General features: G+C 39.8%; 1 protein-coding gene across 1 annotated transcript in view; it reads left to right on the forward strand.

Moving 5' to 3' along the window:
• The window catches only part of col7a1 (collagen, type VII, alpha 1), a 94,352-nt gene that overhangs the window by 19,527 nt on the left and 51,893 nt on the right, over positions 1-22,932 (forward strand). Inside the window, exons 10-41 of the mRNA XM_053498170.1 lie at positions 1,269-1,424; positions 2,801-2,920; positions 3,998-4,147; positions 4,735-4,854; positions 5,992-6,120; positions 7,097-7,222; positions 7,595-7,741; positions 9,550-9,678; positions 9,808-10,074; positions 10,173-10,316; positions 10,648-10,776; positions 12,146-12,292; positions 12,398-12,523; positions 13,043-13,189; positions 13,338-13,457; positions 13,534-13,683; positions 14,009-14,145; positions 14,650-14,776; positions 14,949-15,092; positions 15,724-15,893; positions 16,162-16,203; positions 16,292-16,318; positions 17,920-17,964; positions 18,093-18,188; positions 18,947-19,018; positions 20,090-20,125; positions 20,210-20,263; positions 20,526-20,594; positions 20,760-20,873; positions 22,056-22,082; positions 22,169-22,222; positions 22,674-22,745. Of these exons, the coding sequence (XP_053354145.1) occupies positions 1,269-1,424; positions 2,801-2,920; positions 3,998-4,147; positions 4,735-4,854; positions 5,992-6,120; positions 7,097-7,222; positions 7,595-7,741; positions 9,550-9,678; positions 9,808-10,074; positions 10,173-10,316; positions 10,648-10,776; positions 12,146-12,292; positions 12,398-12,523; positions 13,043-13,189; positions 13,338-13,457; positions 13,534-13,683; positions 14,009-14,145; positions 14,650-14,776; positions 14,949-15,092; positions 15,724-15,893; positions 16,162-16,203; positions 16,292-16,318; positions 17,920-17,964; positions 18,093-18,188; positions 18,947-19,018; positions 20,090-20,125; positions 20,210-20,263; positions 20,526-20,594; positions 20,760-20,873; positions 22,056-22,082; positions 22,169-22,222; positions 22,674-22,745 (3,593 nt within the window). The remainder of the gene's footprint in view (positions 1-1,268; positions 1,425-2,800; positions 2,921-3,997; positions 4,148-4,734; positions 4,855-5,991; positions 6,121-7,096; positions 7,223-7,594; positions 7,742-9,549; positions 9,679-9,807; positions 10,075-10,172; positions 10,317-10,647; positions 10,777-12,145; positions 12,293-12,397; positions 12,524-13,042; positions 13,190-13,337; positions 13,458-13,533; positions 13,684-14,008; positions 14,146-14,649; positions 14,777-14,948; positions 15,093-15,723; positions 15,894-16,161; positions 16,204-16,291; positions 16,319-17,919; positions 17,965-18,092; positions 18,189-18,946; positions 19,019-20,089; positions 20,126-20,209; positions 20,264-20,525; positions 20,595-20,759; positions 20,874-22,055; positions 22,083-22,168; positions 22,223-22,673; positions 22,746-22,932) is intronic.

Raw genomic sequence — 22,932 nt, forward strand, 5'->3', positions numbered from 1 at the left:
TGCAGGACTCATTTTTCATGCCTGCGCCTGCCCGTGTTTGCACGACTTTGATCATCTGCCACTGAAAAATGTTCAAAGATGCAAAGTTGTTGGTTCTTTTACGGATGACAGGGCTTGATGTATGCATGAAAGGAGCAAAAAAGGACCAAATGCATCAGCAAAACATACTCTGAGTGTGTCTGGGATCACAGCACGCACCAGGGACCACCTGATGAATGCTCTGCTTGAAGTGCAACTTAAGGTGAAGTGATGAAACATGAACAGCCTGAGACGAAAAAAAAAGGAAAATGTAGTGAACAGAGAGGTGTTAATAAACAGACATGTTTTAACATAATGTGTCTCACATCAGAGCAGGAAAAGAAGGTAGAGGGAATCAACACAGCTGATGAATACTAATAAGGTTTTCAATAAAATTAGAATCACAAAAGTCCGGGTTAATGTGCCGGTCTTAATGTATTCATGACGTCTGTGCTCTGCGGTCGCCAGATCTCTGTGACAAAAGCCTCCCAACTTACAAGCAATATTAAACCACACATAGTTTCCCTGAAAAGGTCTCTCACCAAGGTGCTAAAATAAACTTTTCTTTATCTCTCTCACCCATTACTCTCCTGGTAATGCCCTCCCCGGTGCAGAAGGGTGAAGGCGAACACATGCTTCCACTGAAAACATGCTATTTGGTGGCTTAGTCATAAACATTGTTGCCTTGTACCTCCAGGTTCTGGGTTTGATTCCCACATCGGGTCTGTGCACGGAGTTTGCATGTTCTCCCGGGGTTGGTGGGTTTCCTCCGGGTTCTCCAGTTTCCTCCCACATGAAGACAAGGCTAATTGGTGTTCCTAAGTTCCCATGGTGTGTGAATGTGCGTTTAAATGTCGACAGGAGGTCGTACAACGGTTGTACAAATGGAAATAAATAAAATCTAGAGATGAAAGATAACATATGCCCCTTCCACATGGGTAGGTTTGGTTCCTTGGGTCACTGACTACTGTTCCTGTTAATGTATCCATAGACCTGGCAACCCAGGTATGGTGCAAATTTACACCTGGTTTTAAAGGCGGGGTTTACAGTTATTATTTAGAAATGGTCTTGTACAGCAGTACGCTGAACCTTACAGGTTAGAAGATTTCAGTAAAATATGTTTTCATACAAAATGTTTAGGTTCGTCAAAAGATATAAGAGACTGAAATCAAGACATTGGTTCTGTGATGTGTTAGTGTTTATTTTCTGCCTTGTAATGCTAAACTATTACGTGAACGTTTCTCCTCCAGGCGATCCTGCGTCCTTGCTGCGGGAGCTGACACTCGGGCCGGAGGCCACTTCTGTCACCCTGGACGGTCTAGAGACGGACACTGAATACGATGTCAGCCTGTATACTCTCTTCCCTCGTAACAACGTCGCACCCACTACGCTCACAGCCAGCACACGTGAGTACACACACATGCATAAAACAATACATTCTACACCTGAAGTAAAATATAAGAAGGTTCAGTCATTCAAATTTCAGTTTCAAGATCAGACGAGGTCTGAATTTCCTGTTTGTGTTAGGATTCAAAGCTCTAAATATATATAGGGTTTGTTTCCTTGCATCTATATGGAATACAAACAACAATCTTTAATTAATCTTTGGTAAATCTTCATTTACACACTGCTGGACTGTAAATCAATGTGAAAGGAATCCGTCACACTGGGATCCTAAATTTTTGCACGCCCTCACCTTGGACTGCTGCTGATGTGTTTGCTTTAACGACGCGTGTTTTATATTATAGTGATGAAATTAGTAATGAGTAATGCTTCACATTACTGCTTTTTATTACTCCGTATCATGGTTTCAGACTGTATGAGACAAACTGGTTTTAAATTTCCCGCAAAAATAATGAATAATCTGTTCATTCATTTCTAAAGGTTCAGTTTTTATACTTTAGTTTTTACGTCTACTTTCCTGTTTGTAGAGTACGCCATGTTGTGTCGCACTTTTGTTTCTGTTTCTTTCACATTTTGGCTCTATGGATTGACACGTATAGCTCCGCCCACCTCTAGAGAAAAGAGCTAGATTACTGCTACATTCATTTTTCTCATTTATCAGAAAGGCATTAGGGCCTGGATAGAGCTCCCGTTCCACCATTCACTGATCATGAAGATGATTAGTTTCTGCTTTTGCAATAAATCAGCGGTAAAAATGGTAAAAGCAATCAGAAATCACGTCTATGAACAAATCTTGGTGCAAATAATCAGTTCCTTAATCCATAATTTAAAGATGTGTTACTGTATGTGTTATTTTGCTTTAAATAATTATAATCAATGTGAAGTCATTTTAGTTATTTAATGGTTAAATGTAGATTAAGATACATCAAAAAACATAAAAAAAACCAGAGCTCAATAGAAAGAGATGCAAACAAACAGTAAAGTTCCCATCGGACAGCAGTGTGAATGATTAAGTCTTTTTTGTGCACTTTGCATATTTGCGATAATGCTGCATGTCATGTAGTAAAACAGTATAACTTTCTATATATCTATTGTATTTATTTTGTACCTTTACATTGTCCAAAAGTATTTTGTGTTTTATTTTATGCTTAGTGAAAATCTCATGCAGTGCCAAATACTATATTGTATGTGTAGCTAAAAAACCCAAAATAAAACAAAATTTTTTTTTTTCTAATTTAATCTGTAAGTGCTAAAAAAACACAAAAAAGAAAGATGATAAGATTCACTATTGCTCATCATAAATATAGATAAACTATGATGTTATGCTGTGTGCTGCTTTATTAATGCTAAATTTATGTGTGTGTGTGTGTGTGTGTAGTGCGTCTACAAGGAGTGCAGCAGCTCTCTGTGGCCACAACCTCAAACAGCAGTGTTGCAGTGCGTTGGCAGGGGGTGACTGGCGCCAGGGGGTACCGGCTGGTCTGGGGCCCGTTTGTAGGTGAGCGTTCAGACAGACTGAGTAATGGGTTACGGGTGACACGGTGCCGGGGGGCGTCACCGAGCTGCTCCAGCTGAGAATCTAACAGCATATTCCTCAGGGTAACTCAGAGAGTCGTTACTTCAGCAGGAACTAACTAGAGAGAGGGAGAAAGAGAGAGACATAAAGAAAGAGAGAGGGAGAGAGAAATAAAGAGAGAAAGGGAAAGAGAGAGAGAAATAAAGAGAGAGAGAGAGGGAAAGAAAAGAGAGGGCGAGAGAAATAAAGAGAGAGAGAAATAAGGAGAGAGAAATAAAGAGAGAGAGAGAGGGAAAGAAAAGAGAGGGCGAGAGAAATAAAAGAGAGAGAGAAATAAAGAGAGAAATAGAGAGAGAGAGAAAGGGAAATAAAGAGAGAGAGAGAAATAAAGAGAGAGAGGGAAAGAGAGAGAGGGAGAGAGAAATAAAGAGCAAGAGAGAGAAATAAAGAGAGAGAAATAAAGAGAGAGAGAGAGAGAAATAAAGAGAGAGATAGGGAAAGAGAGAGAGAGGGTGAGAGAAATAAAAGAAAGAGAGAAATAAAAAAAGAGAGAGAGAAATAAGAGAGAGAGAGAGAAATAAAGAGAGAAATAAGAGAGAGAAATAAAGAGAGAGAAATAAAAGAGAGAGAGAAATAAAGAGAGAAATAGAGAGAGAGAGAAAGGGAAATAAAGAGAGAGAGAGAAATAAAGAGAGAGAGGGAAAGAGAGAGCGGGAGAGAGAAATAAAGAGCAAGAGAGAGAAATAAAGAGAGAGAAAAAAAGAGAGAATTAAAAGAGAGAAATAAGAGAGAGAAAGAGAAATAAACAGAGAGAGAGAGAGAGAGAGGGAGGGAGGGAAAGAAAGAATCAGAGGAGGAGCATTTATTTAATTATTTACTTAATTTTATTGCATTTTTATTGTTTTTGATCTCTTTTTGGTCTCTGACACATGAATCTTCTTCAGGATTATTAAGACCTATCTCTTATTCTAACACTTTAGTATTTTTATTCCTCTTTTCTTTCTCTCTCTCTCTCACTCATCCTCTGTGTGTGTGTGTGTGTGTGTGTGTGTGTTGCAGGAAGTGATATAGAGACTGTGGAAGTGAGCGGTGACAGTCAGACTCACACCCTGGTGAACCTGCGACCGGACACCGAGTACATCGTCACAGTCATCGCCCTGTATAACGGAGAAACTGAAGGGCCGGCAGCAAACGCACGCTTTAAGATAGGTACACACACACTACTACACACACACTACACACACACACACACTACACACACACACACACACACTACACACGCTCTCAGACATACTGTAAGGCTCTCCGTAGAATGCTAATGTTGTCATTTGCCTGATTGCTTGCAATAAAATGTTTGAGAGTTTAAATAATGTATTTATCACCAACAAGGTTTCTGTTTTAGAGAAACACATGGTGATGTTCCTTCCTAACGGAAATCAAAATCATGTCTTGTTTTCATTCATATGAAGAAAACATTTGTGTGTAGTTAAGATGAAAAGGCGAAGAAGAAGTCGCCTTGTATTTTGCCACATTGCGAGCGTTTGCCACGTCGTACCGTACGTCGGCTTTGTGTACCGTCACACAATCTCACGCATCCCCAAGTGTCCGCCTTTGATTCCTGGTCTGACTCACTGTCTGCTGATTCAGAAAAAGGACCATCATTAAACATCTGAGTCACAGGATGCGTGCGAACATGTGTCTGAAACACACACACACACACACACACACACACACACAACCACACACGCACAGGCGGTAAAAAGGGCTAAACTGTTTGTAATGTGTTTGGACTTTAGAGCGAGCGGAGCAGCAGGTCTTGCGAGCTGTTACAACAGGATCCTCCAGCATTCTGCTGACCTGGAACTTCATCACCGCAGCCAGGGGCTATCGTCTGGAGTGGAGGAGAGAGGGAGTGGGTGAGTGACACACAAACACACACACACACACACATATACAGTGTGCTGTATATCCATGGGCAGAGTTTACATCCCTGCATCACAAACAGAAAAATAGAATAGCTGAGACCATTTATGGCCGTGTTTAGAGTTAAGTTAACTCCAATCTCATCCTGGAAAAAAAAAACAAAGAAAACCTGTTAACATTGGAATCCAGACTCAGGAACACAGGAAGGTCATTTCACTCCTGAATTCGGCCAATGACATCATACAGGACAAGTAGATGAATCAGTCCTTCCCAGATCCCAGATTTTCCCACAACACAATTTAAAATTATGAAGAATTTAGGTTTATTACTTTTAGGAATTTGACAGACGCTCTTATCCAGAGCAACTTACATTTTTTATCTCATTACACATCTGAGCAGTTGAGGTTTAAGGGCCTCGCTCAAGGGCCCAACAGTGGCAACTTGGTGGTTGTGGGGTTAGAACCTGGGATCTTCCGAACTGTAGTCCAATGCCTTAACCACTGAGCTACCCCTGACCTCTCTGTGTGCCCAACACACACAGATACAATACACAAAGCATCAGGTATTTGCCATGACATTGTCTGATGATCTCTCTGTTTATTTGACAGACTTTTTATACTGTATGTTTAGCCAAACACATGTACATTTGTCATATACCATTGGAACATGTCCTGGTGAACAGAGTGGACGTTGTATAGCTCGAGGAAGGGACATGTTTAATAAGTGTATGACACAGGACAATGTGGTATGCAAGAGACAGAGGCATGGGAAAGTTCACGATGTCAGAATAACATGGGGCAACGTAGCATGCTAGCATTGTATCATTGTGTTACATGCCGATTCATTGGATTACCGTGGAGACCACTAACATGTCCATGACAGTATACAGTAGTTGCAGATTTCTACAAATGTTCAAAAATGCTATTTCTTATGATCTCAGGATAACATCATGCATCGTTAAACTCCTGTACAGTACATGCTGTACCTCATGGATAAGTGCATCAAGTTTTTACTTTAATCAAACAGAGAGAGAGAGAGAAATGCACAGCTGGTGTTAGAATTACTGCAGTACAGCATTTCACCTGCAATGAAGCGACGTCTAAATGATCCTTCATGTTGTCCGTCCACAGGCACCAGAGTTAATAAACAGACCTTCCCACAGAGTACCACAAGATATGAGATAACTGGTCTTCAGCCGAGTACTGATTACATCATAACGCTGTACACGCTGTACGAAGGACGGGAGGAGCCCACATCAGGTCAAAACAAACAAACAAACAAACAAACAAACAAAAATAAATGGACCAATTTCAATACACTTTATGCTTTAAAGCTTTATGCCCTGGACGTGGTATTTTAAACCATTTAAAACCTTACATGCAAAAACAATAATGTTTTATGTCTGTATTTCTACAACACAGCATTGTTAAATTCCTAAAGTAAATAATTATCAGAAGTTTTAATGATGTTTAAATTAAATTAATTTTCCACAAATCTAAAAGCTAGCTCGTTAGATAGGGGAAAAAGATCAAAGGAATGAGGGTTCAACTATAAATTGGTAATTGTTTTGTCTGCAATCATTTTTTAAGAAATAAAAAAATTGTAACCGCTCTCAGGTTGCCGTAGTATAAAAGGAATAAAGCACTACATGATGCGCTGGTAAATAAAATATATTCAGCTTCAGTCAGGGAGGTAACAGTACCAGTGACTTTATTACGTCACATAACAGCATCACTGATTATTTTCCCATAACAGCACATCCTAAGTGTTTTATTCCTTACACAATGCTATAGAATATATTACAATATCTTTTTTATATCTTCAGTCTAATAAAATCTAATTAATCCCTGATAGCGAACCAGTTAATAAACTACTAGTTACCTGGTTCACAGATCAACAGGAGTGTAGGTCACCACTTTTTAGTGATTTTTATGAGCTATTTTAATTTTTTTTAAATAAACTTTAGAAGTTCATTTAAATGAAAGTTACCTTTTTAGTTATTTTGTTTTATTATTATTTTTATTATATTTTATTATTAAATATACTGCTAATTTTGTATAATAAAAATGTTTTGTTTGTTTATGAATAAAAATTATTAAAACGTAAAATGAATATACCTAAAAATCATTACTAGTGTATTTATAAGAAATTTTTCTCCAACATATAAACTCTTGCATGTGTGTAGGTGTTGTATTTTGCACTGACTAGTTGATATTGTGTGTATACTGTGTGTAGCGTTGCCTTTGGTCGGTAGAGTTTCCAACCTGCGAGTGGCGGAGACGATAGGACGCACGGTACGGCTGGCCTGGAACGGGATCGCCGGGGCAACGAAGTACAACATCGTTGTCCTCAACAAACAGTGTAAGAAGACATTTTACTGAACAATAATGTACTGAATGTTGTGAATAAAAATCCTAACTTCATTAAGGTGCTTTAGTTTTATTTCCTATGTACCATAAAATTATAGTTCATAATGTTGATTTTTGGAAACAAAATGATGGGTTTTCATAAATTAATAGAATAAACTTAAAGAAAAGGCACAAAGACTTTGTCATGAATATAAAAATGCCTAAACTAACTATAAATAAAGATGATGATTAACACACATTTAAATATATCTAACTATCAATAAAATTAATATTATCTATTATAATATGTCTCTTTTTATACTCTTCACATGCGTGTGTGTGTGTGTGTGTGTGTGTTAATGTGATGCTGTATCTGTCTCTCCAGCTGGCTTGGAGATTAAACGTACTGCTTATGGGAATCAGACGACATTTGACCTCCGTGACCTTCTAGGAGGCGTGGCTTACTCTGTGAGTGTGTCTGCCGTGGTGGGCTACAACGAGGGACCTGCAGCAACCCTCATCATCACACCAGGTGTGTGTGTGTGTGTGTGTGTTTATTTGGGCAGTACAGCGGGTAAACAGGATAAAGCATCCTGCATAAATAAACATGTGGTCTTGAGATTTCCATCTTCTGCTTTTCTTTGAGGTTTAAAGCTGAAAAAGATGTCGTTGCCTCAGTAGTTGAAGTTCAGACAAAAAGCATCTAAGTCACAAAGAGTTTTTGTTTTACTTTTCTTTATTTCCTCAAGTCAAGCTCTTGTATGCATACTTAAAAAAAAATCTGAGCAGTATATACACTGTGTATATATATATATATTAGTACATATGCACTGCATAATATGCATAACACCAAAATTAAACAAATTCTAATAAAACATGTTCCTGGAACTGGTTTAAAATTTTAAGTTTTTTTTTTTTCATTGTCAAAATCACATTCAACACTGAAAGTTTACATTTGATTAAACTTCACTACAATGAGGCTCCATCCAAGCACCTGCATATTACTGGGATATTTGTGTCTCAGGTTCGGTCCTGAGCTCGGGTTCCTCACACTGTACACTACATGTGTATACGTTTCCTCTGGTTTCCTCCCACACTGACATCTTAGCGAGTGAAATACGTTAATAAGTTAATAATAAGTAAACTTAAAATAAGTTTACAGCAAACCAAATATAAGATTAATAAGCTAATTTGTGATCAGATGTTCCTAAAATGTCTCACAATAAATATCTTGTTCTATTGGCAGGTACTTTTGCTTATTTCTAAAATAAAATTCATAAAAACCAGCAAAATTATCTGCCAGTAAAACAATAAATTTTTTGCTTCCAATTTCAGTAACAATTAACTTAAATTTACTTAATAATCTTATATTTAGAGTTTGTTGGAATCTTATTTTAAGTGTAGATAAATATAAACTATATTGAAGATATTTTCACTTATACTGTATCAAAGGGACCTAATTAAAATATAAATCTTTTGCAGTGCACCTCCTAAAAACACGGCAGTAGGTGAATTGAGGTCACACAAGTGTGTGTGTGTGTGTGTGTGTGTGTGTGTGTGTGTGGTGCCCTGTGACCTACCATCCAATTCAAGGTCTATCTTTTTACTTCACTCCAATAATTTACAAGAATACAAGAATTCATCTTTTAAATGAACTTTTACCTAGTCTTTAAAATCAATAGAAAGTCTTCTGATAGTATCCTAATTCCATAAACTGTGTATTTACCTTCACAGTGAAGAATTTTACAATATTGTTTTGTATGGAAATTAAGTCTTAGGGTTTTGGGGTTCAACGCTAGTTCCAATATAACAAGTCATGACATTTGGATTTGTTGTTGTTGTTGTTGTTGTTGTGGTTGTGGGTGGTGGTGGTCGAGGTAGTTTGAAACATTTCACTTTTCTTTTTGTAAAATATTTTTTTTTATTGCCTACGTTTACATTTGAGGTGGTAACACGTTGGTGTTCCTCTGTAACACAAGTCCTGGCATAGCTATATACAGTATGTGTGTGTGTGTGTGTGTGTGTGTGTGTGTGTGTGTGGTTTGACATGAGCTCTCTGCCACACAGGACGAGTCTGAATACTTTCAGAGACCACCAGAACAAGTTCTTACATGTTGGTTCAGCGCAAAGGATCACAAATGATCCTGACTCTTGGCTGGTGATGTCTTCAGGTTGTCGAGTTGATTTTTTAGAGTGGTAAAGGCAAGTTACTTCATAAAGTAACGTACTGTGTATACATGCTATACACAAGGTGCATTGAGAAACGTAGGGATGGACCAGTGGATGAATGAACGGATGAATAAGTGCATTCCTGGCTGTAACACGTGCTTTCATTAACAGACTTCGCACCACTTCCGAGCAAGGTGACGAACCTGCGTGTAGTGAACGTCAACAGTCGACGGATCAGGATCACATGGAATGTGGTTAATGGGGCTACGGGATACAGAGTCACCTGGAGACAAGGCGACAGTAAGTATAGGAAATACACTAAATTTATACCGCAGGTACGAGTATAAAGTGTCCCTGAAATTATTCTACTCTCTCTCTCTCTCTCTCTCTCTCTCTCTCTCTCTCTCTCTCTCTCTCTCTCTTATTCAGATCCAGAGCAGTTCCAGGAGCTCGGTTCAGGCATAACTTCCTACGTTATAGAGCGACTGCAGCCTGATGAATCTGTCATCGTGGGCGTGGCCTCTATGATTGGCAGTCAGGTTGGAGAAGTGGTGACTCTCTCCACCAGGACAAACGGTTACATTGGGACGGTCTCAGGCCTACGAATTAATGACAGTGGTGCCACAAGGATTCGTATCTCTTGGGATCCCGTATCCAGAGCAACGGGTTACAAAATCACCTGGCAGCGTAATGATGGTGGGCAGGAAATGAGGTCATTGTGCGAAATTTTGTAACCCGTCATTTTATTTTAGGCCTGGGTTCATCCTGAGTGTTTTTGTCTCTTTTATTCTCAGGACCGGAAGACTCTCAGGTCGTGTCTGCCGGCGTCACGTCCTACACGGTCAGTGAGTTACAGCAAGGCTCCTCCTACAGGATATCTGTCTCTGCTCTGGTTGGCTCTCGTGAGGGACCCGTTGCCTCCCTGACCGCAAGCACAGGTACAGAGTCATACACACACATATTCATCGCTAATGATACATTACAGTCGAAGATATAGAGCTGTGTCCACATGTTTGGGCCATTAAAGGGGTTCCTGGGAGGCCAGACGTGGAGCAGGCAGTCTGATTATGGCTCTGGCTGGGACAAGTGCATTAGTGTAGCGGAGGATTATATAGAGAACTAAAGAGAGTTTTTACTCTCACCACTGTGTTCTGTTATTTTACACAATCAAAAGTCCCGCTATGACTTGAAAGTCTTTTGTACTGTAATTGTCACATAAACATAAATGTTTAAATCTGTTTAAACACACTCTGCTTCTTGCTTCCTTAGTTCAAGAGGAGGTCGTGGTCGGACCGGTGACTAATTTACACCACGAGTCCCGAGGGGAGGTGGTGAGGATCAGCTGGATTGGAGTCCAGGGGGCAACAGCGTACAGGGTGATATGGAGGAGATCTGATGGTGAGCTTTTTTTTTTTTTTTTATCCAAATGAAATATAAAACAGATTTCTGCTACAAATAAATCAATATTCTGAAATAATAAATCAATAAAGATGATCCACTCACATAAGATCTTTAATAAAGAAGTTCCACATGAACACAAATGTGCGTGTGTTGAAAGTGTGAAAGTGTAGTTTGTCAGCACTGGATGAAGAACTTTTCTTTAGTATTTTGTAACATTTATAGCTTAATTAATAAAATAAGAGTCTTGTATGTTTTCTTTTTATGCTCTATAGTAGGGTTTTAAAAAATGTAGCACGGCTATTGTGAAGAAAACCAGTACAAGCGTAATATAAGAGTATGGCTTCTCCTTCGTTTGAATTTATGGAGCAGTTGGTGCAATACTGACACCTACTGGACTGGAGCAAAAGACTGGCTGCGAAAAGAATTGTATGTGATGACATTTAAAATCACAAAACACAAGTTACAGAGGATTTCAGTGTTTATGATATAACTGGATGTGCCCATGACCTTGACCACATGGAATTTAATTGCGCACTCATGAGCACGTTTAAAAAAATGTACAGCGCTGTCTGTTGAATTTTGGAATGAACTCACTACAGTATTACTGCGTAGTGCTCGGAACGAAGGTATGAGATTGCATTTATTAAGTAGAATTTAATTAGCTCATACATGAGCTAATAATAGGCTTATGGGCTCATAAGCTCCCATCGTCTCATCGTCTATATTCCTTAATCCTATATTCTGGGACACGGGGGCCTGGATCCTATCCCAGGAGACTTAGGGCACGAGCCAGGTTACACCCTGGACAGAGTGGCAATCGGCTTATAAGTTTATATAAAAAAATGTACTGCGCCATCTGTTGAATTTTAAGTTGAACTAATGATTTTTTTTTATATAAGGGTGTTTTCCGTTTAAATTTTGGAAGTAGCATAACTTTTTTTCTCGAGGTTGAAACTAAGTCTATGTGTGACCGTAAGCTCGGCCAGATACACCTGTGAAAACCCCATTAAAATTTGTTCAGTAGTTTTTACGTCATGCATGCACAAACAAACAGACAGACAAAAAAAATCCAAAAACCATCTTGATGTGCTCTATTACTTATCTTACGATATTTTGCAAATATCCTCAATGTACAGACACACCATCTTTACAGGTGTATTATATGTATAGGTTGTGGTTGTTTTTAATACTTCAAAATCTTTTAGAAATATAGCTGCTTGAGATAAATCAGACAGGAAACATTACTTATGTTAAACCACAGCTGTCAAAAATCTAATCGAAGCCCCCATCTACCTATGAATCACATCTCCAGTGATAAAGATGTTGTTGATTTGATGCGTGTCTGGGGGGACGGGGGGTGATGCAGGTGGACAGGAGTCGTCTCAGCTGGTTGGCGGCAATACAACATCGCTGGATCTGAGGCAACTGGAAGGAGGAGCTCAGTACGACGTTCAGGTCATTGCTCTGGTCCAGAACCGAGAAGGACCTCCGGTCTCTGTCAAGGTTACCACAGGTCAGTGTGTGAACATCACACATAAGTGCTAATACAATGCAGTTTCTTTCCCTAGATATGATCGTGATCATATATATGTGAGTATGTGTGTGTGTTTTGTTTCAGGACCCGTGCCTGAGGAACGCCCACAGGGAGTGCGTGTTGAACAGTTAGCTTCAGGATCACTGCGTATCGTCTGGAGAGCAGTGAGAGAAGCCGAAGGATACAGAATCTACTGGAGCTCCTCACAAGGTCTGTACAACAGTTTCTACAACCATGTGGTTTACACAACACACAACAAATGCAGAAACGAGAGACGTGACATCAGGTCCATAACAGCATTATTGCTGTTTTTAAATTTTTAATTTTATTTAAAAAATTGATCTAAAATAAAAAATCTCGTTTTAATTTAAGGAGATTTTTTTAAATCAAAATCATGTGAAAGATATAATACAAGAAATATAACACATGTTCTAGATTAAAGTTTATATACTCGTTCCCTAACATGTTGGTAAATGTTGAATTTATGCTAGATTTAATATTGTTAAATACCAATAAAATAATCTTTAAAACAGCAAAAGTTATTTTCTTGTTTAATATTAAATAGACAACATAGTTACATACTGTTGTTTCTTTAGCATGCAGGTTTACCCGTACGTAATTAGAGAAATATTTGTAAAGTACACATGATAAAGCTCGATCGTTGTGTTTAACAGAGTGTCTCTATTTATTTGTATGTGGATTCTTCCTTAAAGTGCTCATGCGTTTCAGGGGAAACTGAATCGAGTCGACTGATCAATCGGGACGCGACCTCATACACATTGGAAGGACTCCGTCCTGGCCTGAGTTACACCATCCGACTGGCTGCTATGCTGCGTGGCAGAGAAGGTCAACCTGTCACCATCATACAGTCCACTGGTACTGAGTGATCACACACACACACACACACACACACACACACACACACACACACACACACACCTTTCATCTTACTCACTTCCTGTGTTTAAATGATTAAACCTGTGTCTGTGTGTGTGTGTGTGTGTGTGTGTGTGTACTCTCTCAGCTGCACAGCAGTCTGTGACAGACTTTAGGGCGGTCGATGTTACCCAGGATTCTGTACAGTTGGCGTGGAACCCGTTACGAGGTGCCACCGGATACATACTGCGCTGGCAGGATGAAAGAGGTGCGACATGGAGAATTTTGAGGCAGTTTAACTTGTGTTTGTGAGTTCGTGTTTAAGGAGTGTGTTTTGGTTTCAGACCCCGGCGGCGTCCAGTCCCTCACTCTGCCTGATACGACGAGCTCGTTCCGTGTGACGAATCTGAGACTGGGGCGTCGGTACCGGTTCACCGTGCAGCCCGTCTTCTATGATTACCCCGGGCCCGAGGCTGATGTGGAGGAGCGCACAGGTGGCACAGTTTTATTCTAGTGTCAACTGTCACTATGGAGTTACTGTTAAGACAGATGATGGACGTGTGTTTAAGGAATGATTGTCCGCGGGACACAGACTACTAAAATTGTTTTTGTCCGGTTAACTTTTTAGTTTTAGCCCACTTTAAACTAAAATACCAGATTAATGCATTCCTTGAGTGCTGATAATAGATGGTAACAGCACTGGGACAGATGTTTTAGTAACCAAAATGCCTCTTGCCTGCTTTTTATATTGGAGATGTACTTGTGTAACGTGTTTAAGAGTTGATAAGTGAGCCACGTGTTATTTTCTGTCTCTCTCAGTGTGTGTGAACGGGCGATTAGATGTGGTGTTCCTGGTCCCAGCCACTCGGGATCGCACGGCGCTGGAGGAACCTGTTTTAAGCCTGCTTTCTAGCGTCGCTGGATCTCTCACCTCCATCGGACCTCAGGACTCACAGGTGGGTCTAACAGGGTGTAAACAGGTTGTTGCCTATTAAGCAAACATTTTGCTTCGATCGAGGGGTTGCCACACACGGGTTTTATGCCGGATGCCCTTCCTGACACAACCCTCCCATTTTATCCGGGCTTGGGACCAGCACTGAATCCAGTGGGTATGGTTTGGGCATTTGGTGGGATGTGAACTCGGGCCTTCTGCATGACAGGCGAGAAACCTACCAATGCCCTTATGAGTATGTGCACTGTACAAGTCAGGGAAGTCAGGATGACATTCAGATCCAGAGTCAGATTCAAATTCTGTTTTGGCTTCTCATACTTATCACCTCCTAAGGTTTATATGACGCCACACACACACACACACACACACAATTAAGTGCTAATCTTCACCCTCTAAAACTGCATTTTAAACTTTTACATTTACCATACTGTGTGTTATAAGGATTTGACACCCGAGTGGTAAAATGGCTACTAAACATGCTGCTGTGTTTGCTGCTTTCCTCCTCTAGATGGCGGTAGTGGTCTACGGCGCAGAACCCAAAGTGCAGTTCCTCCTCAGTAGGCATAGCAACAGTGAAACCCTTCAGAGGGACATTCAATCCATCCCATTTACTGAGAGACCAGGAACTAATATAGGTGTGTGTGTATGTGTGTGTGTGTGTGTGTGTGAGAGAGAGAAAACTAATTAAAAACAAATAGGGAAAATCCATTACACTCGCATTTGCATTTTTATGATGTTTGTTTAACCCTGATTTCATTGCCTGAACTTTGTAAATGAATATCATTTTTTCTCTTTGTGTGTGTTTAGGTCAGGCCTTGACGTTCACACAGCAGTATTTTTTGAGCCAGAGAGCCGGTCGAAGGCCTCGCGTACCGGGCGTGGTCGTCATCATCGCTGATAGGAAATCTGAAGATGATATTCGGCGTGCTGCGGCTGACCTCAGAGATTCTGGTGAGTCACAAAGTCGCTATTCCAGAAGGGTCAAATGCCCATGTACAGGCCTCTGAAGGAAATTAGATTTCTTTAATTTATTTTTATTTATATGGCCCTTTTAACAATGTTCATTGTCTCAAAGCAGCTTCACAAAATGATGAAAGAAAAATTATGGAAATGTGTAGGAGCGATAAAAATGTGTATAGATCATAATGATCTGATTGTCCTTGATGAGCAAGACAAGGGTGATGGTGGCAAGGAAAAACTCCCTGAGATGGCAATAAGAAGAAACCTCGAGAGGAACCAGACTCAACAGGAAACCCATCCTCATTTGGGTGATAACGGATAGCAGGGATTGATCTGCACTCATACTGTGTGTAAGGAGACTGGAAGTTTAGAAGTTGTCTGAGTTAACATGGAGTCCATTTCAGCACAGGGATGAGTCAGAAGGTGCAGAGGGCAGATAATGAACTACCAGAAATCCAGAGTTTTGTGATCTTAAGTTTCACAGCGTTTTTGGACCAATAAGTAATATTTCTGTCTTATACAATAATGTATCCTTTTGGAGATCTTAATTTTAAATGTATACTTTGATCCAATGTGCTCGTTACTCTCCTGTTCAGTGGTCAGGTACGCTCTTGTGTCTCAGGTGTGGTGGTGCTGGCTGTCGGAGTCGGGCGCGTAAACTCGGAGGAGCTGCTGTTGGCGGTTACAAACCGCAGCCCTCAGAATCTCCTGCAGGCTCGGGACGCAGATGATCTCTACAGACTCCACCCTGAACTCGCAGACCTGCTTTGTGGGTTCGCCAGAGGAGCTGTTGTACGTTAGATCCCTTACGGTTTCAAACTCTCTCTCTCTCTCTCTCTCTCTCTCTCTCTCTCTCTCTCTCTCATTTGATGTGTCTAAACTATTTACTGCTTAGATACTATTTTCAATTTTATAAACATCCCCTAAAGAATGGATACTTGAAATCCCATGATGCACTGCGTCCAGATGATGCATTCAAAAGCACACATAAAAAGTACAGGAGACAGTGCAGGTTTGTTTGATTTAAACATTATTTTTTTTTCTCTGTGTTTTGTAATAGGATCCTGGAACAACAGAAGGGTGTACAGTTCAGTGCCCACAGGTAAGTCATTATACACAGAGAGAGAGAGAGAATTTCCTGTGTTGTTTCTATCCTGTAGTCATAATTGATCATTTCTTTTTTTATATAGGGTCAGAAAGGAGAACTTGGGCAGAAGGTACGGTGTAATAACATTACTGCTGTTTATTTATCAGCTATACTCTCACCTGACACTTTATTAGAAACACTGTGCCTGCCTTTAATTTCAGGACAGCATCAGTTGATTCACGAGGTGTTTCAAACATTACTTTGAGAATTGGCGGCACAGCTTTTTTTTTTTTTTTTTTTTTTTTTTAGAAATTCCTGCAAATTCATAAGATGCACATTTAGGCTACAAAAATCTCTCGTTTTTTTTTCAAATGCAAAAGATTCTACTGAATTCAGATCCCGGGAACTTGAAGGCCACTGAAGAGCATTGCCATGTTTATGAAACCTCATGTTTGAGAAGGCACTCGCTTTGTGACGTGGTTATGATCCTTGAAGTAGCCAGTAGAAGATGGATGCACGTGGCCACAGCAATACTCGAGCAGTAATTGATTGCTATTAATGAACATAAAGTGTCTCAGGAGAACATTCTCCACACCATCACACCACCTCCACCAGCCTGGACTGTTGACATAAGGAACGTTGGTGGAGGGTTCCTCGTGTTGGCACCAAATTTTGGGAGTTTTTCCTTGGCAGAAATCAAGATGCATCAAACCAGGCTTAGGTTGGCCAGTTTTAATTAACTTAATTAATTAACTTGTAGTCACAATAGTGAGGCTAGCCTCAGCTTTATGTTCTTGGCTGACAAAGGTGAAACACAATATGGTCTCTGTTGTTTTCGCGTATACACCTCAAGATTTAAAGTGTTGTACTGTATGTTCAGAGTTAGTTTTCTGCTCACCATGGTTGCACAAAGTGGTACAGCAGTACCTTGACATACAAATTTAATCTGCTTGTATTGCAAAACACATTGTCCCATAAGAAAGAATGTTAATGTGGATAATCTGTTCCAGCCAACCTAAAATATTACCAATATTACCAATTTCCAACACTATAATCATATTTTTGTAAATAAAAACAATAAAAACTTTTAGAAGAATGAACATGTAAATTGAGTAAAATAGGAAATAAATAGACATTAAACATCACTTAACCTTAATTTATGATTCCTCTTGCCACCGGATGCTTTAAAAACCAAACTGGATTCCTTTTCTTCTTGCTACCATCCGTGCCAAGATGGTGCTATATCTTCAAAACATCTTGTACAAAATGCAAAAAGTGCAAAGAAGTTTTAAACACATAACACCAGATGAACACACAACTTAGACAAATTGTGATTAGTTCCAGCTTGGTTCATTCGCTCCATATGCTGAGGCAACTTTCTTGCAAAATTTCACTTCTTAAGGCAAAAATTTTTAAGGTTTAAATGCAGAGGCACCACAATACTGTCACCTTTCTGTCAGCTGGTAACATCCTGGCCACTTTCCTGTTGAGCGCTCTCATCAGAGGAATATTCCCTCCAGATTCCCTCTCCATCAGGGATTGGTTTTTTCTTTATTGCATCATTCTGAGACTGTTGAATGTAAAATCTCTATTAGGAAACTGTATTAGAAATTGTGCTCTGATTTTTCTCATTTTAATGGTTGATTAACTTAATTTTATGTAACTTTGTTACAATTGTTCAAAGACATATTCAATCTATTCTATGAATAATGTTATTGAATTTGTGTTCAGGGTGAGAGAGGAAGTGACGGTGTTCCTGGGAGGAAAGGAGAACCTGTGAGTCAATCACAGATAATTATTTTTATTATTATTCATTTATTTTCTGCAAGTTTCAGAAAGATGCTTTAGTGATGTTGTTTTATGATTTCCTCCCCATGTGAATAATTAATGTTTGTGCACGTCAGGGTCGTGATGGCACACCTGGGCGTGAGGGCCCCAGGGGACCCGAGGGACCCACTGGTCCTCCAGGACCGTCATTAAGAGGAGAAAAGGGAGAAAGTGTAAGAATCTGTATTTTCATTTTATTCATTTATTTATCAAACAGTTTTAGTGTCACAATCCCAACATGTTAGTTACTTATGTTAAACAATTTATTGAAGCACAGAATAATTTTTTTTCTCTCTGAAGATAGTGTCTAATATCTGCCCCTATGACTACAATAACTACAAGTGCGCCATCTTGTGGTGTACAAGTTAACTTTTTTTTTTACATTGTTGCAACTATGATGATGGATTTTCTGTTCTGTTTATTTGTTTATTTAGTTTTAGTCCTTGTAATTGTAAGAGTTCAGCGATAAAAGCCGCATTTCTCATTTCTTCCCCTTCAGCTAGTTCCTCAAAAACACTGAATGAAATAAAAACAGAAACAAACATGACAACATGCTGAAACAATAATTGTTTACATACAGTAATAATGTCATATAATAAACTGAATATAGCAGATTTAAATGCAGAAAAGAGGAGAAACCAAAACACTGCAGAGGCAGAACAGATTTCTTTGCATTCACTAAGAATGATGACGATCATTGTGAGTGCAGTAATAATAATAATAATAATAATAATAATAATAATAATAATATATGACTTATTTTATGTGAGTTATACATTAGAGGGGAATCTAATATAAAGACTTTCTTTATGATTGAGCTATATTTATAAAACTACCCTTTACTAAATCAGCTGTTTTAAATATCTGTCTATTAAAACCATTGCATGTTAATTAATTAATTTATTTTTGTTTGTTTGTTTGTTTGTGACAGGGTTTTCCAGGACTGCAGGGGAATCCAGGCATTCCCGGTCGCTCAGGAACCCCTGGGGTAGCAGGACCTCCTGTGAGTACCCTGGCGAGGGGCTGATCAGGGCTAGAAGTGCAGCGCCCCTCAAATAAATGTCTTGCCCCCTCAAATTAAAATTTTGAAATGTTGAGAAAGCACATGGTTTAAATAAAACAAAATAAAATAAAATATCCTTAATCCAGATTTTATCAATCAAGGACATAACATTTATCTCAGCTGGATGGTCTAATTCTCAAAAACGTTTAACCTAAAGTAAGACTTAAAGTGGACTCATCGCTGTGCTTGTTGTAACTGAAAAAACGCTACAGCTTCTTCAACATCTTTCCACTCCGTGACCGCTGAAATCCGGCACGACACTACGTTAGGCTGCGTCTTGACTCATTTGCATACAGTGTGGCCTTGATAAAGTCTAGACTTGAACCACAATGACTCTGTCACCTGTCCACCGGTTGTCCTTCCTTGGACCTTTTGTGCATACCACAAAAATTCCAGAAGCTCGAACCCAGCCGATGCTTGAACCCAGCTTTTTAGCCATCACAGTGTGGCCCTTGTTAAGGTCTCTCAAATCCTTATACTTGCCAATTTTTCCTGCTTCCAGGTCTATATAAGGACATAAACACTGTTACTCACTTCACCTGTCTGTGCTTTTAATGTTATGGCTGTCTGTCTCTCTTTTTGTCTTGCCTCCCTATCTGTCTGTCTGTCTTTCTGTCTTTCTTCCTGCAGTTCTCTGCCTTTTTGGTCTGTATGTGTCCCTGGCTATCTTTTCCCAGGCTATCTATTTGTCTTATTGTCTGCTTGCTTGTCTGTCTGTCTGTCTGTCTGTCTGTCTGTCTGTCTTTTGTTCTCTCTCTTTCTTCTTGTGTCCATCTGCATGTTTACTTATTGGTACCTACAGTATGTCTGTCTTTTTGTCTGTTTCCTGGATGTCTCTTTCCGCATGTCTGTCTATTCTGGTTTTGTACTCTGTTGTTCTGTATGTCTGCTTCTGTATGACTTCATCTATTTATTTGTTTTTGACTCTTTAATATTTTGTGTTGTTTTTTTAACTGAAAAAACACTATTAAAACAAAATTTTGTTTTATTATATGGATTATTTTTATTTAGGGTGCGCAGGGGTTACCTGGTGTGAGAGGAGACCCTGTGAGTAAACACACACACACACACACACACACACACACACACACACACACACACAGATGTTTAATACTTTATCTGTTTCTTTAGGGAGAACCTGGAAGTGCTGGTTTATCTGGACCAAAGGGACAGAAAGGTGATCGGGTAAGAGTTTCACTTTCACACAGGTGACGTGAGATGATGTGCAGTGCTCAGGGTTCTGGGACTCTGGGTATGTGTTGTTGAGTTAGAGATACTGTACAGATACAGTGCGTGCTCTATCTGTGTGTCCCAGACACCGGGGTTTAAACATCACCCTGATGTAGTGAGAGTCACCCTCGGCTTGTAATGGGGTCCCGGCAGCGCAGATAAGAGGGTGGAGCCATGCGTCTGTCACTGCGCTAAAGAGAAACGTTCTCTGTTACAGGGGGAACCTGGATCTGTCATCGGAGTCACGCCAGGACGCAAAGGCGAGCCGGGTCTGCCCGGGCTACACGTAAGGAGCTCAGAGTTACACTGAAGCTCGGCAACAACTATTTATTTTAATTCATTATGTACACTATTTGTCCCAAAAAAAATTTTGGGTAGAAATTATTCAACATTTAAATACACACCCACACGCAAAAAAAAAATTTTGTGAAGCCCTTTTTACTGTTTGCAGGGTACACCAGGAAGACCAGGTGTAGACGGGGCAAAGGGCGAGGGAGGGGTCCCGGGACTCTCGGGTAGCGATGGCCGTCCTGGACCTCCTGGACCACCTGGGATCTCGATAAAGGTGAACGTAATGTAGAATATTCTGTATATATATATATATATATATATATATATATATATATATATATATATATGATACATTGTTTATTTATTATCTAGAACTGTAGTGTAGAATCTGTAGTGTACCGTTGCTGAGAAATAGTATAGAATAGATGCAGCAATATTTAGAAATCATCTTGGACGCCTAATAATAATAATAATAATGTACAGCGGTTACTTAATCGGAATGTAGGTTCTACCGTCGCCGCGTTCGGCGGTAGCATTCGGCTTTGTGCGTTTGCTGGCTTTTACCGCTGAGTGGCGATATATAACCTCATGCCTTAGTTCATTCTCTGCTGGATTAATAAGACACGCTCCTGTAGAACTGCACGTAGTAGCAGATAAAATCAAGTAAAACATTGTAGTTAAACAAATTAATAATCACAGAACTAAAATGACGATACAAATGTAGAATTCAAATTAAATTAAATCTTATTAGGATCAAATTTAAACAAAATAAAGGTTAACACAGTGAGCCTTTGGATTTTATCACGTGTAATTAGAAAAGACGCGTGTAGGGTTTTGTGTCATCTTATATCTTGTGTTCTTTAAATTTATAGTAGATTTATAAACTGAAATAAATGACCATAAAATTATAACATTGTCAGGACGTTCTACTGCGTCAGCTGATGTTGGTCATTCAGCCCCGCTTGTGTTTGTGCGTTATTATAAGAATGAAATGCAGTAGACTGTTATGATCTGTAACGGGTTCGACCCATGTTGCACGGGCGGCACCTTAAAGCACGGACACAAGGCGAGGTCTTACGGGAAATGGGTAATTTATTTAGGTAAAATGGGGAAGGAAAGTGTTGAAGAAGGGAGGATGGAAAGAAAGAGATAAAGGTTGTGCATGTGCAGTTCCGGGGGCTGTGCCACACTGGCATGCGGGCACACAGCTGACGATAAGTGTTGGTGCGCGGAGTGGCAGAACTGAGCACGCGGAGGCAGCGCTCCTGCACGCTCCCTCGTGACGGCGCTTCTCCCGCTGTCGATGGCCGGCGCGAGTTCTCGCTGACGCAAAAACCTAACCACACTTTTCCTCTTCGGCAGATTTTTAGAATGATTAACTTCTTGTCTGTGTCTTACAGGGAATAAATCATATGTTTAATATAACTGTCTCTGTCTCTCTCTCTCTCTCTCGTAGGGTGAGAAAGGAAGTCGTGGGGAACCAGTGAGTAATAATAAATAATGATTATACGGGTATTGTAGGGACATGTTTGAGCCGAGACTGATCCTTGTTTGTGTGCTGATGGACAGGGCAGTCCCGGAGGGGGCAACGGGGTAGCGGTTAGAGGAGAGAAAGGTGAACCGGTAAGTTTGGCATTTTAAAATTTATTTGATACTGCAATGTGTACGTGTGTGTGTGTATGTGTATGTGTGTGTTTCAGTGATAATGAACAGTCTATTCTCCCAGTCTTTAGGACATACAGTAGTTCTTTATTACAACTCAAACAAAGGCCATGACCAGCTGCTCATGAGGTTTAGGCCACTTTCAGGTTTGCTATTTATATAAATAAACACTTTTAAAACCGACTCCCAGTGGCCATGTGTTGGACTGCTTCCACATTGAACTGGTCCATGAGGCTCTCTGTCTAAACAGTTAATTACATTTGAAGTGAATACAGTAAGTGCTGTGGCATTTCCTCTTCATGGTGATTTGACGTCACTCAGACAAGGGGGGGGGGGGTTACAGTTAGTTTTTTTTTTTACATTTTTATTTTTCTTTATGTTTAATTAAGGTTGTGTGTGTATTTTTCTGTAGGGACGTCTAGGACCTGTGGGACCTCAGGGCTCGACCGGGTTAACAGGACAGAAGGGAGCCAAAGGAGATCCTGTGAGTTCACTGCTTATGTGGTGTTCGTTTATTTATTTGTTTGTTTGTTTGTATTGACAGACACAATGTTATTTACGTCACCAGAGTTGGTCAGTTCTGAATTCTGATTGGTCAGAAGGTGTTGATTTAATATACTATAATGCTAGGTTTATATGACTCATTCTGCTAGGTTATCAGCCAGAACGCT

This window comes from Clarias gariepinus, chromosome 6 (assembly GCF_024256425.1).
Source record: "Clarias gariepinus isolate MV-2021 ecotype Netherlands chromosome 6, CGAR_prim_01v2, whole genome shotgun sequence".
NCBI lineage: Eukaryota > Metazoa > Chordata > Actinopteri > Siluriformes > Clariidae > Clarias > Clarias gariepinus.